This window comes from Leucoraja erinacea, chromosome 10 (genome assembly GCF_028641065.1).
Source record: "Leucoraja erinacea ecotype New England chromosome 10, Leri_hhj_1, whole genome shotgun sequence".
Lineage (NCBI taxonomy): Eukaryota > Metazoa > Chordata > Chondrichthyes > Rajiformes > Rajidae > Leucoraja > Leucoraja erinaceus.
In genome coordinates this window covers 38,015,197-38,032,013 of record NC_073386.1, presented here as the reverse complement: position 1 = coordinate 38,032,013, position 16,817 = coordinate 38,015,197, and the positions used below count along the sequence as shown (strand labels likewise).

General features: G+C 42.5%; 1 protein-coding gene across 8 annotated transcripts in view; it reads left to right on the top strand.

Annotated features, from left to right (window-relative positions):
• Positions 1-16,817, top strand: part of si:ch211-267e7.3 (ADAMTS-like protein 2) — an 80,999-nt gene that overhangs the window by 46,805 nt on the left and 17,377 nt on the right. For all 8 annotated transcript variants that reach the window (XM_055641968.1, XM_055641969.1, XM_055641970.1 and 5 more), the window contains 3 exons: positions 2,219-2,396; positions 5,110-5,560; positions 14,488-14,591. In XM_055641968.1, the coding sequence (XP_055497943.1) occupies positions 2,219-2,396; positions 5,110-5,560; positions 14,488-14,591 (733 nt within the window). The remainder of the gene's footprint in view (positions 1-2,218; positions 2,397-5,109; positions 5,561-14,487; positions 14,592-16,817) is intronic.

Here is a 16,817-nt window from a genome sequence, read left to right as displayed (position 1 = left end):
CTCACTATTGTCTTACACAACTGTAACATGACTTCCCAACTTCTATACTCAATACTTTGATGGATGAAGGTCTATGTGCCACAAGCCTTCTTGACCACTCTATTTACCTGTAATGCTACTTTTAAGGAACTATGTACCCGCATTAAGTGAGGAGAAACATCTTTTATTGACAGAGCAGTTAGTTGAACCAGAGAACAGAGGTTTGAGATGATCAGCAACGGAACCATTGGAGCGATAAGGAAGAATTATTTCACAAAACGGGATGTGACACAGAACTAACTGGCTGAAGTAGTGGTAGAAACTGATTCAATAATTACTGTGAAAAGGGAAGGTGATAACAACATATTTGAAGGGATGTGGGGAGAGAAAACGTAACGGGAAGCATTCACATAGTTCCTTGAGCGAGTCAGCAGTTATGATGGGCCAAATAAACTCCTTCTGCACTATGTTGTGCCATAAAAATAATCGTGGAATCAAGAAGCTGCATATTTTGTGGTTTCAGCTTGTATTAAAATGATTCATTTAGTGCTCAATAAAGCAGGTGTTACTAGTGCTCTAAAAATGGAATAAGGTCATACAAGCTATGTATTGCTGCTAAACTTGTTTTGGTCTGTTGAGTTACTCCAGCTTTATGTGTCTATCTTTGGTGTAAGCAGTTCCTTCCTTCACATCATTATAACAGTGAGTGTAATAGTTACTGTTGTAATGAAGAACATGTAGGTAGGCTCATTGTGTGCGGCATAAGGTTCTACAAACAACAAAAGAAGGCAGAAAGAGATGGACTAGCACTTTTTGTCTTGTTTTGTAAACCAGCATCTGCAGTTCTTTGCATCTCCAAACAGAAGTGTGGGCATGACCAGATGATTTTGTGAGGTGGGTTAGGAGGATTAACTAAGGAGAAGTTCTCGATGCCCTCTATCCACACCCAGTATATTCATAAAGTCTGATGTTTTTCTCAATGGGTTGTGGCTGGCACATCCAATAAGTTTGGTATCTTGCAGATAGGTTCACAGATGGCAAAGATGCCAAGGGATCTTTAATGTTGAACTGCTTCGACATCACATGTGGAATTCCCTCCAGCATGAACTGGCAGTTCAGCCTAGATACCCTGCTCAGCTGCATGTCTTGAGATGTGAATCTGCAACCTCACCCATAGGGGGGTGAGCACAAACACAACTACAATTGACTCAAATAAATTAATCTTGCACTCGAGCACCAAACGGCCCAAAGGTTGTTGCAAATGAGCAAAATATTCATACATCTGTTTAGGAGAAGGGAGAAGTGTTTTCGTTAGTTGAGGGATAGGTTCTTTAAGACCTTTGCTTGCACCTTAAGGACATGTAACAAGAAAAGTCGATGGAGCGTTAATCTGTTTGCCACCTACATCTCTATCACAATCTTACTTTTGATTCTCTGCTTTCCCAGTAGCATGTGTCCTATAATATTGATATAATATAATATAATTTGTTTCTTCCCTGTTTCTGAAATGTGTTACACAGTATCCTCTTCACAATAGGTGAACGGTATTGTGTTGTCACATGTAGCCAGGTTCAGTGGAATTCCTTTTTTTGCATAGAGTTCACTAAACATGGGCACAATCATGCTTCACTCATTGTGAGTGAGTCCCTTGAATATCACAAAACACTTGAACCTTCCGTCATCTGCTCTCCCTTCTAATGCCCATGGACTTTTTAAAACGTAAGGGTGGCACAGAGGTGCAGCGGTAGAGTTGCTGCCTTATTAGTGCCAGTGACCTGTGTTCAATCCTGACTACGGGTGCTGTCTGTTCAGAGTTTGTACGTTCTCCCTGTGACCGCGTGGAGTTTCTCCTGTTTCAGAATGCTCCGGTTTCCTCCCACATTCCAAAGACCTGCAGACTTTGTACGTTAAATAGCTTCTGTAAATTGTCCCTAGTGCGTAGGATAGAACTAGTGTATGTGTGATTGCTGGTTGACATGGACCTGGTGGGCTGAAGGGCCTGTTTCCATGTTGTATCCCTAACCAAAACTGAACTCAAGTGAATGATCAACTAACAACCTTTCAATTTTCCTTTTTCACTCTCCAACTCTTTATAATCTTCTTGATTGTAAATGTCACTGCATCTCCACTCATCTGCTTGGCTTTAGTTCTGTATCAGTGGTCTCATAGCAGTGTAAAGTTATTGCATGGTGGTTCATTTACTGTCTGGTTACAATTCCTTCTCTTTGTGCTGTACCAGTATTACAACCTCAACGGGAAGATGCCTCACGTGACGTACGAGTACACGATCCCGCGGCCACCCGTCCTGAAGTCTGCGCCGCCTGTTCAACGTCCCTTCTACCTCAATGTCCCCAAATCCAAGTATGAAGACAATGACAACAGCTGGCATCGAGTCAAGCTCCACTCAGGCCCTAATGGTGAGACATTGCTTCCCAATGTTATTGCTTACACCAGTTTCGATGAGGTCAAATGGATAGAAGTTCACAATAGGCGGCATGGTGGCACAGCTGATAGAGTTGCTGCCTCGCAGTGCCAAAGACCCTGGTTCGATCCTGGCCTATGGTGCATTCTGTGTGGAGTTTGCACGATGTCCCCTGTAACCGTGTGCGTTTCCTCTGGGTGCTCTGATTTCCTCCCACATTCCAAAGATATGTAGGTCTTTGGTCTCTGTAAATTGCCTCTGATAGAGAGTGGATGAGAAAGTGGGATAACATAGAACGATTGTGGATGGGTGATCGATGGTCAGTGTGGACTTGGTGGCCGAAAGGTCTGTTACCATGCTGTATCTCTAACCTAATCTAAACTAAACTAAACTAAACTAAACAAGATCAGCTTCAGTTCTGACTCAGCACTGGAACACAGTAGCACAGTAGCATTGAGTCAAACAGTGAATCAGTTTGCCTGACATTCTGATACTTAGTTTTACATAGAACTAATATGAACGATTTGGCGTGGGCTCAAAGGGCCTGTTTCCATGCTGTATCTCAAACTAAACTAAAAGTTTAAGAAAGAACTGCAGATGCTGGAAAAATCGAAGGTAGACAAAAAAGCTGGAGAAACTCGGCGGGTGAGGCAGCATCTATGGAGCGAAGGAATAGGCGTCGTTTCGAGTTGAGACCCTTCTTCAGACTTAACTAAATATTGAGTATCGAAGAAAATAAGCTAAGTGTTGGTAAATGAAATAAGTATAGATGGGTGCTCGATGGCCAGCATAGACATAATGGGCCGAAGGGTCTGGTTTCAGTGCTACGTGAATCTGACTAAATATATTCAGTGACTTGATCTGTGGCAGAGACTTCTGCGGTTTCATCAACTTTTGAGTGAAGACATTTCTCCTCAGTCTTAAATTTCCCACTCCCTGGGATTGAAAGCCCTGGTTGTTGATATCCCCTCAGTCAGAGTAAGCATCTTCCTCACATCCCATCCTGTCAGAAATGGAATAAGACTAGAGAGCATGCTTTAAGGTTTATGGGGCAAACTTTAAAGGGGAAGTGCAGGCCAAATTTTTTTACACAGAGTGGTGGGTGCCCAGAATGCGCTTTCAGGGGTGATATTGGAGATAGATAGGATTGTGATGTTTAAGAAGCTTTTAGATAGGTACTGTATATATGGGATATGGAGGGAATGGAGGTGTATGGATCACCACAGTCAGAGATTAGTTTAACTTTGCATCATGTTCTGCACAGACATTGTGGGCTGAAGGGCCTCTTCCTGTACTGTACTGTACTGTTCTATGTTCTATGTATACGTATTGCGTATACTTATCTTCCCTCTAATGGCCTAGTCTCTCTACATAGGACAGTCCCACCATTCAGGAATCCTTCTTTCTTTCCCTCTACAGCAATAAATATTTAATAAAGTGAGCAAGACTGCACTGCAGATGTGGCCCTGTGTAATTATAGTTTGACAATTTTGCAATGAAGGCCAATACCATATTTGCTCTCTAAATTATTTACCTCACCTACATGTTTGTTTACTGTGACGGTAGAGTTGTGCAACACAGAAACGGGTACTGAGCCCATGTTGACTTATTTCTACTAATGTTGCTTTGATCCCTTGATTCCATCAACTCCCTCCAGGGTCTACTGCTCATCTACACACTGGAGGCAATTTACAGTGGTCAATTAACCTACCTTTGTGGGAGAAAACCAGAGCACACCTGGTAAACCCACACAGCAACATGGAGAGCATGCAAGCTCCACACAGACAGCGTCTGAAGTCAGGATCGACCCAGAGTATCTGGCACTGAGAGACTCTACTAGATGCACCGTATATTAGCTGGCCGTATATTATCAACATTTCTCATTCCATCATTTAAATAATATCTTAATTGAGATTTAAATTAAAAAAAAAAAATAATTATAGCATTACATTTTGATAGTATATTGCTTAATTTCTGGCAAAAATCTGTGGTGATTGAAATTGATCAAATGTATCAATTTTTGGACTATTGCAGAAGAAGTGGAAGCAGTTGGTTTAGTTTAGTTTATTGTCACATGTACTGAGGAACAGTGAAAAGCTTTTTTTGCCTGCTATCCAGTCAGCGAAAAGACCATACATGATTACAATCGAGCCATCCATTGTGAATGGAAACAGGATAAAGGGAATAACATTTAGTGGAAGATAGTCCAGTAAAGTCTGAGTAAAGAGTCTGATTGTTTGCAATGTGTTTTGCTCTTTTGAATGCGTATAAAGTTCCACACCTTTTCTAAGTTTCTCCCCAACACGTACACCTTGTCAGTATGCTCCAATGGATGGTGTTATGGAATGGTGGGTTGTCTGTCTGTTGTATCCTTCACCTCCTTGTGGAAGTGACAGATGGGAAAGTTAGAGTAAGAAACCTTTGTCTTTCAACCTCCCACCCCCCTCTTAAACAAACATTTCAGAATGGTGAGCCTGATTTAGAAATGGTCTGTTTCTAATGCTGCAATTAAATAGAATTTATCATCACTAAAGTTTACCAAACCAAGCATGTGAATTAAAATTAGCTACACTGTAAAATAATGTTGGGACTGGTCTTAGAGGCTATGTTGTTATATTTGTTATATTGGTCTGAATTGCACAAGAGCACAGGCATTTGGATAACCAGTCATGTCAGGAACATAAATGTAACCCATGTTTCTTCTTCAGCGCTACAGTCCAACATGATCAGTCTAAGTCCGACACCTTGGAATACAACAAGCACTTTGCACCACCCCCACTTCCACAGTAACTTTAGAAGCAGTTCGCAGCAGAGCAGTCTTCGAGCGATGTGTAGGAATAGCTCTCTGAACGCTGCTCTGCCTGTCCTGTGTACGGAGATGCAGGCCAACCTGTCGGCCAGACTCAGGACTGAGAACTTCACCAGCCACTCCAAAACGGGACTCGGCAGCCAACAACTGGAGGAGCCAAAGCAGGAGCGCATTCTTGAACAGCTTCATACGGGTTCAGAGCCCGGCATTAACACTGGAGCTGAGGAAAGGTTTAGCTACAGCCTGCTAACTGATTCACTTTACCCACTGTCCAACTCCACCTCATTTCACCTTTTGAACTTTGTGAATAACCACAGAACTGAACAAGTGCAGTCACCGGACACTGAAAGGTAAGAGGCAACTTCCATTTTTTTCTTGAACCAGACAGGCCACTTTTGTATAACAGCTGTAAAGCAACCATTATGCAGAAAATACAGAATGTAAAAAATGTAGTGCTCACCTAGGGATTGTTTGTAGAAAACAGCAGAAATGTAGATGTGGACTGGTGTTTTTGTTCTACCTTAATAATTGAGATATAATTTTGATCTCATCAGTGGACCAAAAATATTAATAATTGAAAAATATTTTAAATGTTATCATCAGTGGATCGATTGATGAACATAGCTTTTGATAGACTGGTATGAACATGATTAGGGACAACATTTGGCAAGTTTGCTTTGGAGAGCAGTATTTGGTGCCTGAATTTTGTCCGGGCAGCATCTGAAATGATTAACAGGAATTTCTCAGACCCAACCTCCAAAGGTTGAAGCAAGTACTCCAACAGTGTTTAAAAGACATTTGGACAGTCACACGGACAAGAAGGCTTTAGAGGGGTACAGGCTAAGCATGAGAAGATGACATTAACTTAGAGGGGCACTTGGATGGTCGGCATGGATGGGTTGGGCTGAGCCCATTTCAGAAATAAGTCCTTCGGCCCAACTAGTCCATGTCAACCAGGTGTCCATCTAAGCTAATCCTATTTCCTCACGTTTTACTCTATGACATAAAAAGCGTGATAATTTTGGCCAGAATAGACCGGCTCAAAAATAGATCATCTATGATCAAATGGCAGAGCAGACATGAAGGGCCAAATGGACTCATTCTGCTCCTAAGGCTTATGGTCTTATAGTGACTATGGATTGTTGGGCTTCTATTGGAACATAAACCTGTAGCTATTGTGGTGACAGTGTGTGTCTGAAATGAAGAAGGTGTTTGTTTCTAAGCACACAGCTTGTCAGATAAATATTAGTAATATGCAGCAGAATCTAATATCCAAATCCAAGGGAGAAATACATAGCTGAGTGAGAGATGATAGCATATATCAATCATGCGTTAAAGAGGTAATCTTTACATTGGCCATTACTGATTTAGACATACATTCTTCCCTGATGTTGTAACATTGTAATCCGAATCAACCTTGCCCAAATCACTAAGCAACTCATTGTCAAATGCATGCTTAATGTCAGGTCAGCCAGCAGCTTGGAAAGAGATCTAAATTTGAGAACATAATAATTTTTAAGAGGCAAATTTTGCATGGGCATGGTAGAAGGGAATTGGAAGCACTGATGTGGAAGGTTGTCCATTGTCTATGGAGCCCCACCTTCCCAAACTCAACTTGGTGTCTGCCTGACGATTTAATAAACAACATTGGATGGATCACTTACCATGCTTCTGTAATGTGGTTTAAGGGCTACCACCTCTGGTCCAATATATCTTTGAAGGTTTCATCCCATGAGCTACTCCAGCCACTTCACTCTTCCACAAATTCTCAGTTTCTAATGTTTTTAAAAGCAATAAATGTGACCGAAAATGAAAACGACACCCACAGCTGAGAAATTGTTTAATGCTCTGATAGGTTAAATATGGTCACTTTGTAGAGCATCGTCGACTGTTTTGGTCGTGGATCCAATGCAATAATCTATCTTTGATCCATGGGCAGCACAGTGTTGATGGAGTGGTTGCCAGTCCAGTGGCACGGGCTTATTTTTGACCTCCAGTGCTGTGTGTGTGGAGTTTGCCCGTTCTCTCTGTGACCGTGTAGGTTTCCTTCCAGGAGCTCCAGTTTCCTCCTTCAAGTACAGGCAGGTTTGTGTTAATTGGGAACTATAACTTGCCCCTAGTGTACGTGGATAATAGAATCGGGGAGGGGTGAATAGAAAGAGCTGATGGAGACACTGTGAGAATAGGGGCAGCACAGTGGCGCAGTGGTAGAGTTACTGCCTTGCAGCATCAGAGACCCGTGTTCAATCTTGACTATGGGTGCTGTCTGTACTGGAATTTGTACGTTCCCTATGTGACCGCATTGGTTTTCTCCGGGGCTCCTCCCACGCTCCAAAGACGTATAAGCTTGTAGGTTTAACTTCGGTAAAATTGTACATTTTTTTTTGTAAAATTGTAAAAATTGTCCCTGGTGTATAGGAGGAAGTGCCAGCGTATGGGGTGATTGCTGGTCAGTGCGGACTCAGTGGGTCGAGGGGCCTGTTTCCACGGTGTATCTGTAAAGTCTAAAGTCTAAAGCTAGGTGGGAAGTTAGTGGAGGGATGGAATTGCTTTGTGAGCCAGCATTGACTTGATGTTACATTATATGACTATCAATCCTTGTGCCAACTGAAAGGCGTTACAAATTTTCTTGGACGAATTATAAAGGGAAATAGAACATCTTCTACAGACGCCATGTCAAGAGGTCAGTGCTGACAGAGCCAGCCTGGGTGGTAGAGGTTTCAGAGGTGGTGGGGCAGGTGATGTGATGGTTCACCAGACTATGCTGGTGGTGGGAAATTGGAGCTTCAGATGTAAAATAAAAGGGTATGGGAGTTCAGACTAGTCTTTGTGTTCACTTTCATTTTCCCCATAGCGATTTTGTTGTAATTTTCCTTTTGTTAAGTCTTAAATTAAGATGGATGTTGTATGTAAGCTGCTAAAGGGCATGATATTGCGGTAGGAACCAGCTATTTAAGCACAGCGCAACAGTGACATGAGCTCCAATTTAGATGACAAGTGAAGTTAGTGAAACTGGAGTTTGGAATTTTTGTCCTCGGCAGAACCTCTCTATGTGATGAATATTTGATGAGTGGCAGGATTGAACATTGTGAGAAGAAGATTGGACACAGATGTAGTATTTTAATTTCCACCCCTCTGGGTCAGCAAGAACATAGTGTATTAACTACAACTGGTGAAGATTGATGAACAAATTGATTTTCAGGGGCAGCAATTGAGCAGCTTGACGGAGTTAGGGAAACTTGAATTTTCATATCATGTTTAACAAACCTACCAATGCTTAACATCCAAGAGTCAAGAGTCCATAATTGTCATATGTACCAATGACGGAACAATGACATTCTTACATGAAGCAGCTTACTTGCCCCGGCTTGTAAACACAATACTAGTCGGTAATATATAATAAATAAATGTTCTAAAAATTAATAACACCAATACTATTGGGGGAAAAAACCCTAAAGTCCTTAGTGCAACCACAGTGCACCAGGCACTGTTTGTTAATAAGTTTTTTTAATAAGAAAAATAGAAAATGCTGGAATCACTCAGGCAGCAGAGAAAATACAACAGTTAATGTTTTAGCCAATAAACATCAATTTTACTTCGGAGTCACGTGAGTGACTACGTGAAGAACCCGCTCAGCGCGCATGCGCGGCATTAACGCCAGCAGTGTAACAGCGGCTGCAGCGGGAGTTAGGCACTCCCGCTACAGAATGAAACGGACCGTTAGGTGAGTTCCCTGAGGTCGGGTTTCTATTACAGGGGAGCCTTTTTCTGCTTGTGTTTTACAGGCAGAGAAAAAGGCTCTGGAACAAAACTGTCCCCCGTTCAAGGAGGAACGTTTTTCCGTCAGGAGGGGGGCAGCAACAGGCGGTAGGAGCGTTTACCCGGTGTTCCGCTATTCCCTGACACCGTGCCGAGCCCAGCCTGCTAGTACCCGAGCAGCGGGCTGGATGCATAGCCACCCGAAGAGGCATCTGGCAGGTGTTTCCGATTTCGGACGGGACGTCTCTCCACCCGCACGAGGGGAGAGAGAGCCGCCTGAGCCGCTTGAGGGGCGCTCTCGCTTCTACAAGGCACAAAAGCTCCAGAAGTACCTGTACCCCGCTCGACTCCACCGTTCAGAAATTTTATAATAAGCCGTTGGCAAAACCTGTTTTATTTGCAGTAAAGATTTACGGACTGCAAATATTTAATTTAAGCCCAGGGGAGCAATTTAATTTCTTTGTTGTTATTGTTTAAAAAATACCATTGTGTTTTTCTACAAACAGATTCATTGGTTGATTACAATAACACTTCCTCCCCCAAGAACTTCGGCAGTGAGTGAAATAAAACTGTTACACGGTTTGAAATCACAGAGCTTTGAAGTCTTCACGTAGTCACTCACGTGACTCCGCAGTAAAATAGTAAGATTAAATGAGAACTTACCAGTTTGAAGTTTGATCCGTATTTTATGAGGATGAGGGATTACGTGCCCTCCGCTCCCACCCTCATAATATGGGTCAAACTGATAACTGATGTCTCCTTTTCTTTACTATGTTTACTTCAATAACTGTGTCTATCTGTGATTCCACACCGCTGCTTGGAAGTATGCCGCGCATGCGCGCTGAGCGGGTTCTTCACGTAATCCCTCATCGTAACGCCTCATAAAATACAGATCAAACTTCAAACTGGTAAGTTCTCGTTTAATCTTACTATTTTTCATGAGATACAGAGCAATTTGCTTTAAAATCTTAAAGAAACCAATGATGTCATCTCTTGCTCCTCCTAATTTTATGGAATACGACTATTTAATCTGTTTGTGTAATTTAATCCTTTGAATCAGATCCTATCTGGTGAAACTGCACCACACTCATTCGCAACCCGTATCACCCTTCTGAGCTATGCCCCGAACTGGTGTGGTGAAAGCAGGGTTATCATACAGCCATACAGCATGGTAACAGACCCTGTGGTCTAACTTGCCCATACCGACCAACATGTCCCAAGTACACTAGTTTCCACCTGGCTGTGTTTGGCCCATATCACTCTAAATCTATCCTATCATGTATATGTACATAATTAAAACTGATCTTGTGCTCTTTCAGTTTGCATGATTTTGCTATTTGCACAAAAACAGTACATGATAACTAAGATTTTATCACCACCTTACTCACCATTCTCCTGTGCTGCGAGTGCAACAAGTTTTGTTTCGATCGATGGTATGTTTTAAATGTTATTAAGGTTTAAAAATCGTAAAAAACGCAGATTGGTCTCATCTCCTGTCATTCAGCGCCATCCAGATTGGTCTCCTCTCCAGTCCATCAACGCTGTGGCCAGGATGGCGACACCCCGTCCTGCATCACGGCCATCCCTCCTCACTCACAAACTTCTCTCTCCCCTCCTTGCAGTAACTTGGCTACCGTCTTCCCCACCACCGGCGGAGGCCGCGGGTTCAGTGGAGGTCCTAGTCCCGTCTCTCACTCCGTCACTCACCACTCTACCCTGCCCGGCCTTTGCAGCAATGGTGGTCCCATATACCCCTCCCGTCGGGTGAATGGCTGCGACCCTCCGTCTCCTCCGCCGCCGCTGCGGTAACTCACCTTCATGGGCCTCTCGAAGGAGATCTTCTCCACCAGCTCGTCGAAACTCATGATGCCCACCGTGACAAACACCGACTCCATCCCCCCCCGCGTCCCGGCGCAGCGACAGCAGCGAGCAGGCAGGCAGGCAGGTAGGTGGGTGAGCAGGGCGGGGATGGGCCGGAGTGGGCAGAGAGAGACTCTGGATGCATGGTGGCCGAGCAGTTTGCATGGAGTTTGAGTAAAACACACAAACAAACAAACAAACACCCCCCCCCCTCCCCCCCCAAAACTGGTCCAATCATGGGGTGTAAAGGAGGGGGAGGTAGTGCTGTGGGATGAGGGGTAATGAGCTGTGCCTGCGCAGTTGGGGGTTATGTGTGAGTGGTGGAATATTGCATTGGGGGAATGGGTGAGTGGTGGAATAATGCGTTGAGGGAGCAGACCCAACTTAATCTAGTATCTGTCTAAATGTTTCTTAAATGTTGCAACAGTATCTGCAGTTTTGCAAGTGTATAGCAAACTCACCCCTCCTCACTAGCTTTTTAATTATATTTGGGATCTAACATCTAATTTTAAGTGATCGGCAAATATGACCCATATATCTCTTTGGAGGTCCAGTATTCCTAACATTATTATGTCAGTAGATGTTGGGATTGACCTCGACTTTGATGATTGATGTCCATGGCAAATTATCTGGTGCAGCTTATAAACATCATTCTTTAATTTTATGTTTCGACTTAGAGAATACTACCAATTTTTCATCATTTGCCTGTTTATTAGTTTTAGTTTTTACTTTTTTAGTTTTTATTATGCCACATAAGGTTTGTGGTGTTCAATAGCCTAATGGTGGTTGGGATGTAGCAGTTCCTGAACCTGGAGGTCATGATTTTCAGATTCTTAAATCTACTTCCCAATAGTTGGAGTGAAATGAGTGACAATTTCGCTTTTTTTTGTGGTGCATGTTTCGGCAATGATGTGATATCAAGGTTTACCGTGTCATTCGAGATGTCCCTCGCAATTCTCTTTTGTGTTCCTCTCAGGGAATGCTTCTGTTCTTTATATCTCTAAGCCCTTGATCTGCAATTTAAAAAAAAAACATTAATACATTCTATCCTTTATCTTCATGTTATTCCTTATCTCCTTTGGCAGCAGCTGTTTAGTTCTCCTAAAGAAAGAACTCCTGCTTTTTAGTCAATGCTGGTACATTTTGTTGAGCTAAATTCCTTTATGAACACCGCTCACAGTTCGTTTATGGTTTTGCTCAATAACCAGCCTGTTGTTGTCAGTCTCTGATTCAGGAGAATAAAGTTGGTCTTGCCAAACTCCAGACTATTAAGTTCCTCCTTTTCAAAACTAACTTCGAAATTGTTCACAATTGAACACTCAGGAAAAATGTTCACTTATTCATCTTTTAAGAACGTTAAAAATCTTTAGGTCATTTATCAGTCTAAATCTGAAGCAAAATAAGTCAACAAAACATAACCAGCAGGTCAGCTTGTTACTGCAGTCTTTAAAAGAACCCATTCTTTCATGTGGTTTCTTTGATCCCAGCACATTTTGCAGGCTGATATGTACAAAGGAAATTAGAAGTGACCCTTATCCCTCTGTGCAGTTTGACCTTGTTGCTAGCAGCTCATAAGGTTTATTGCTAGTCTCTTTGAAGAAAAGCAAAACTTTGTCTCAATGGCAATAGTCCCATCTCGCTTGTTTAGTGGTCACTCTTCAGCCCACTTACTTTCCCAGGAGTGACTTGACTCTTCCTCCTGTCTTGCTCTCCACTGATCATGATTCCTCCCCTCTCACTGGCCACAAATCATTCTTCCACCCCACTCATTCTCTACTGATCGCTCTCCCTTACCTTTGCATACCACTTCTGGCCCCATCCCCTCCCCTCTTTATATAGGTATGTTACAAAACTTACCTTCAGCGGAGCTGCAGATCTGTCACTGGCCGTGTGCGCGACTTTGGCACCTTTGAGGAAGGGGGCGGGATTAAAATGCAGTTTTCTCCTGCCTGTCCGAGATATATTTTCTTGGGCTGCTACCTAATGCTCAAAATTCGTTCCGACTGCCGTTCTCGGAATTTTTTTTTTAAACCGCGGGACAATTTCAGTGCCGGAGTAAAATAAAAATTGACTTCTAACGCCGTCAACGCCGATAACGGGACGGATCTCACATACGGGACAAAGCAAGGTAAGTTGTTTATTTTACATATAAACGTGCTTCTTAGGATGCCTTTAATCAAAATTTCACGTTGCGAAAATGTGATTTGGGCGCCATACGAACCAGCAGTGTTTTTCCTGCCGATATGGGGTTCAAATTCACCGCAAATGCAACGTTCCAATCGATCGCATTCCACAAAATCCCACTCGCAAGATGATTAAAATGGCCATTAATTTACGGGAATTAAACACTAAATTCCTTCCATTTGGCCTATAAATTCATGACAATGAGATTTAAAAATCATGTTATATTGTGAATCCTTGTGTGAATGTTATTTGGACACTTAGGCTATTTAAAAATGTTAACCTTTTCTTAAGAAATGGATAGATGTTTAGATCTAGTAATTGAATTTTGTAATTAGCTATAACTGGGTAACTAACTAATTATATGCTTTAATTTCAGGTCATCCAAGTAATATTGTTTCATATTTGTTTCAGAATGCTTCAATCTATAATAACTGAACATTTCTCTCAGTTCTCTTAATTTTTAAGAAAGTTATGAGCTTTTGACTGTCCTCAATCACAGCTTTTGAGTTAAGTCAATGGAAAAGCAATAGGGAACAAGATGCTAATTTCAGAGTATGAAAATGGCCATAACTTTTTTAATACTGAAGATATGAAAGTGAATTAGGTGTCTTTTTATGCTTTATCTGATTATAAATTGCAGGCTTGATTTTTTAAATCTCAAAGTTTTGTAACATTGCTACTTTATACTGTCAATTTCCCAGCCAATCTTTCAATCCCAAGGAAGGGTTTAGACCTGAAATATCGTGTGTCCAATTTCCTCCACAGTTGCTGACTGACCCACTGAGTTCCTCCAGTAGGTTGTAGAAACAAAAAACTGCAATTGTTGATTTACAAAAGACACAAAGTGTTGGAATAATGGAGCAGGTGATTATGTGACAACGGACAGTGAGCTGAGACAGTGATTACCTGACCTGGGGCGGTAACTACCTGAGTTATGGCAGTGACCAGACCTTGGGTAGTGACCACTTCACTTAGAGCAATGTCTGCCTGACCTCGGGCAGTGTCCACCTGACCTGGATGGGTCAGTGACTATCTCCAGACTTGGGACAATGGTGAAAATCTCGCATTGAGTGGAGTTGAAAAATTCAGCCATTGAATGTTGTAATAACCTCAAGATGTGAATGACTTTGAGCTATTGTCAAATATATCTGGTGTTCTATGAAAACAGGATCTCTCATCCATTCGTTTATAAGCTTGTCTCAATTTTCGCTTGATTTTATTCTGCGTGTTGTAATTAAACTCTTTTAGAGGAGCATAGTTTAAAGAAGTGCTGGGCAAGTTTTTTTGCACAGTGGGTGGTGGGTGGCTGGAACTCACTGGATAGGCAGGGGATGGTGGAATATGGATCATGTGCAGGCAGATAAGAGTTGGTCTTGGCATCATGTTCGGCATGGATATGTTGGGCCAAAGGGCTTGTTCCCGTGCTGTACCGTTCTATGTTCTACGTTCACCCCTTGTTGTTTCCTCGTTTCAGCAATGAGTTTGAAGACGGGGAGATTGACCACGACATCAGTCTGGCCGACATGTACAGATGGAAGGTATCGGCGTACGCACCCTGCAGTTCCACATGTACCACAGGTGCCTTTGGAAACCCTACAGCCCTTCACTTGTTCAAGTACAGGGCCTTTAATCGTTCACCCAGTTGGAGGGTGGGATTGGAGGTGATGAGAACGAGTATCAGAAGAATGGGTTATTCTGTTGTTATCGTGCGATGGGCGCGGCTCAGTTACCTCTACAGCCAACAGAGTCAAAGGTCGGCAGTCCCACCATATCCCGCCAACCAGCTCTGAGAATAACCAAAACACTGCAGATGCATGAAATCTGGAATAAAATCAGGTCAGGCTGCATCTATGTGAAGAGAAACAGCCCTGTTGTTTTGGGTCTGAGACCCTTTGTCACGAACTGCAAAAGAGAGGCAGAAATAATTTTAAAATTGGAGAGAAAATGGCATGAGGAATGGATAGGACAAAGGGAATATCTATGATAAGGTGTGATCAAGTCAAATGGGTTAATAAAGCAATTGGAGGATGATTGTACTTTAGACTGTGGAGAAACGGGACTTTCAGCCCACCGTGTCCACGCCGACTGCGATCCCCATAAACTAGCATTATCCCACACACAAGGGAAAGTTTACAATTTTATTGAAGCCAATTAACCGATAAATCTGCACATCTTTGGAGTGTGGGATGAAACCGGAACGCCCAGGGAAAACCCACATGGTCACCGGGAGAAGAACATACAAACTTCTTACCGACAGCACCCGTAGTGAGGAGCAAACCCTTGATCTAAGGCAGCAACTCTACCGCTGTGGCACTGAGCTGTCCAACCACTTCTTTGTTATGCCGTATGAGACATGACCATCAAGCCTGCCTGTAGACCAATGGAGAGGGGCTGCTTTAATTCCCCATCTCACACCCACAGTTATCTTTGTCAGTGGCCTCCAGCACTGAAACAGTGCGGTCCAACACAAGCTTGGGAAACGCCACATCATCTGCTATCTGGGCACGTTTGAGCCTTCGGGGCTCATTATCAAATGTTCTAATTCTAGGTCAGCCAGATTTATGTATACGCAAGGAACCGCAGATGCTATTTTACAAAAAAAAAGTGCTCGAATAATCTGCAGGAAAATTGCAGGAAGCATATATTGGAAGACATGGATAGATGACTTTTCGGATGAGAACCCTTCTGAAACGTTGCCTATCGAAGTCAGATTTATGTTATTTCTGCTGTGAAGCATCCATCCTTTGATTGCTGGCTTAGTTTTTCTCTTTTCCCAAGTACAGGCTGCCTCCTGGCCATGTCCTATAGCCCTGCCATCAACAAAGCATGTCGCTGTCATCTTCACTATCTAACTGCCCCATTGACTCACCTGACCTGGCCTCACCCTATCAGAGTTATTCCGTATGTTTTTTCCATCCCTTCACACACTTTCTCTGCAGCTTAACAACAGTGTTGGACAGGATTAGGAGGCATCAACAACATCCCCATCCTTGATGGTACTGGGGCCCAGCGTATAAATGCTGGAGATCTTTGTGACCACAGTCAGCCAGAAACTCTGACTGGATGATCCATCTTTGATTCTTCCTGTGATTGTCACCGTCGCAGATGCCAGCCTATAACCAATTCCATTTACTCCATATGTTATCTGAAAAGGGTTGAGCACACTGGATGCAGCAAAACCCATGGGACCAGACAACAGCATTACACACCAGAAAAAAGCGTGTTTGTCACCAAGCTTACTCTGTGTAGTTATGACTGGTATCTATCTCACAATGGGAAAAAATTGTCCCAGGTATGTCTTGTTCACAAAAAGCGGGAAAAATCCAATCCAACTAATTACTACCCAATCAATTAACTCATAATCAAAAACTTGGTAATGGAAGGAGTCATTGGCAGTGCTATAAAGCGAGTCTTGGTCTCTGGATAACTACAGTTCACAATACTTGGAGTTGTACATGGTTAGCTGTTATCTACAGGGTTTGGACCCAGTGCCAGAATATGGGATTAGGGTTGGGGAGTTCTCTTGTGACTTGAAGGCTTGAAGGTTGTAGGTTTTCTATGATTCTTTATTTATTTTTTTATTTTTTTATTTATTAGAAGTAGTGTACATTACAGGGATATAAGCCAAAAATAACATAATACATTTCCTGTACCACTTCATATTTTAAACGTTAAAAAGAAGAAAAGTAAAGAGAGTTAGATAGGATAATAAGTGCGTGAAAGAGTGATCAAGAGAGACCCTTAGAAACGTAAAACTCGAAAAAGAGTTAAGAAGAAAGCCTGAGAAAAAGAGAACAGAAGATA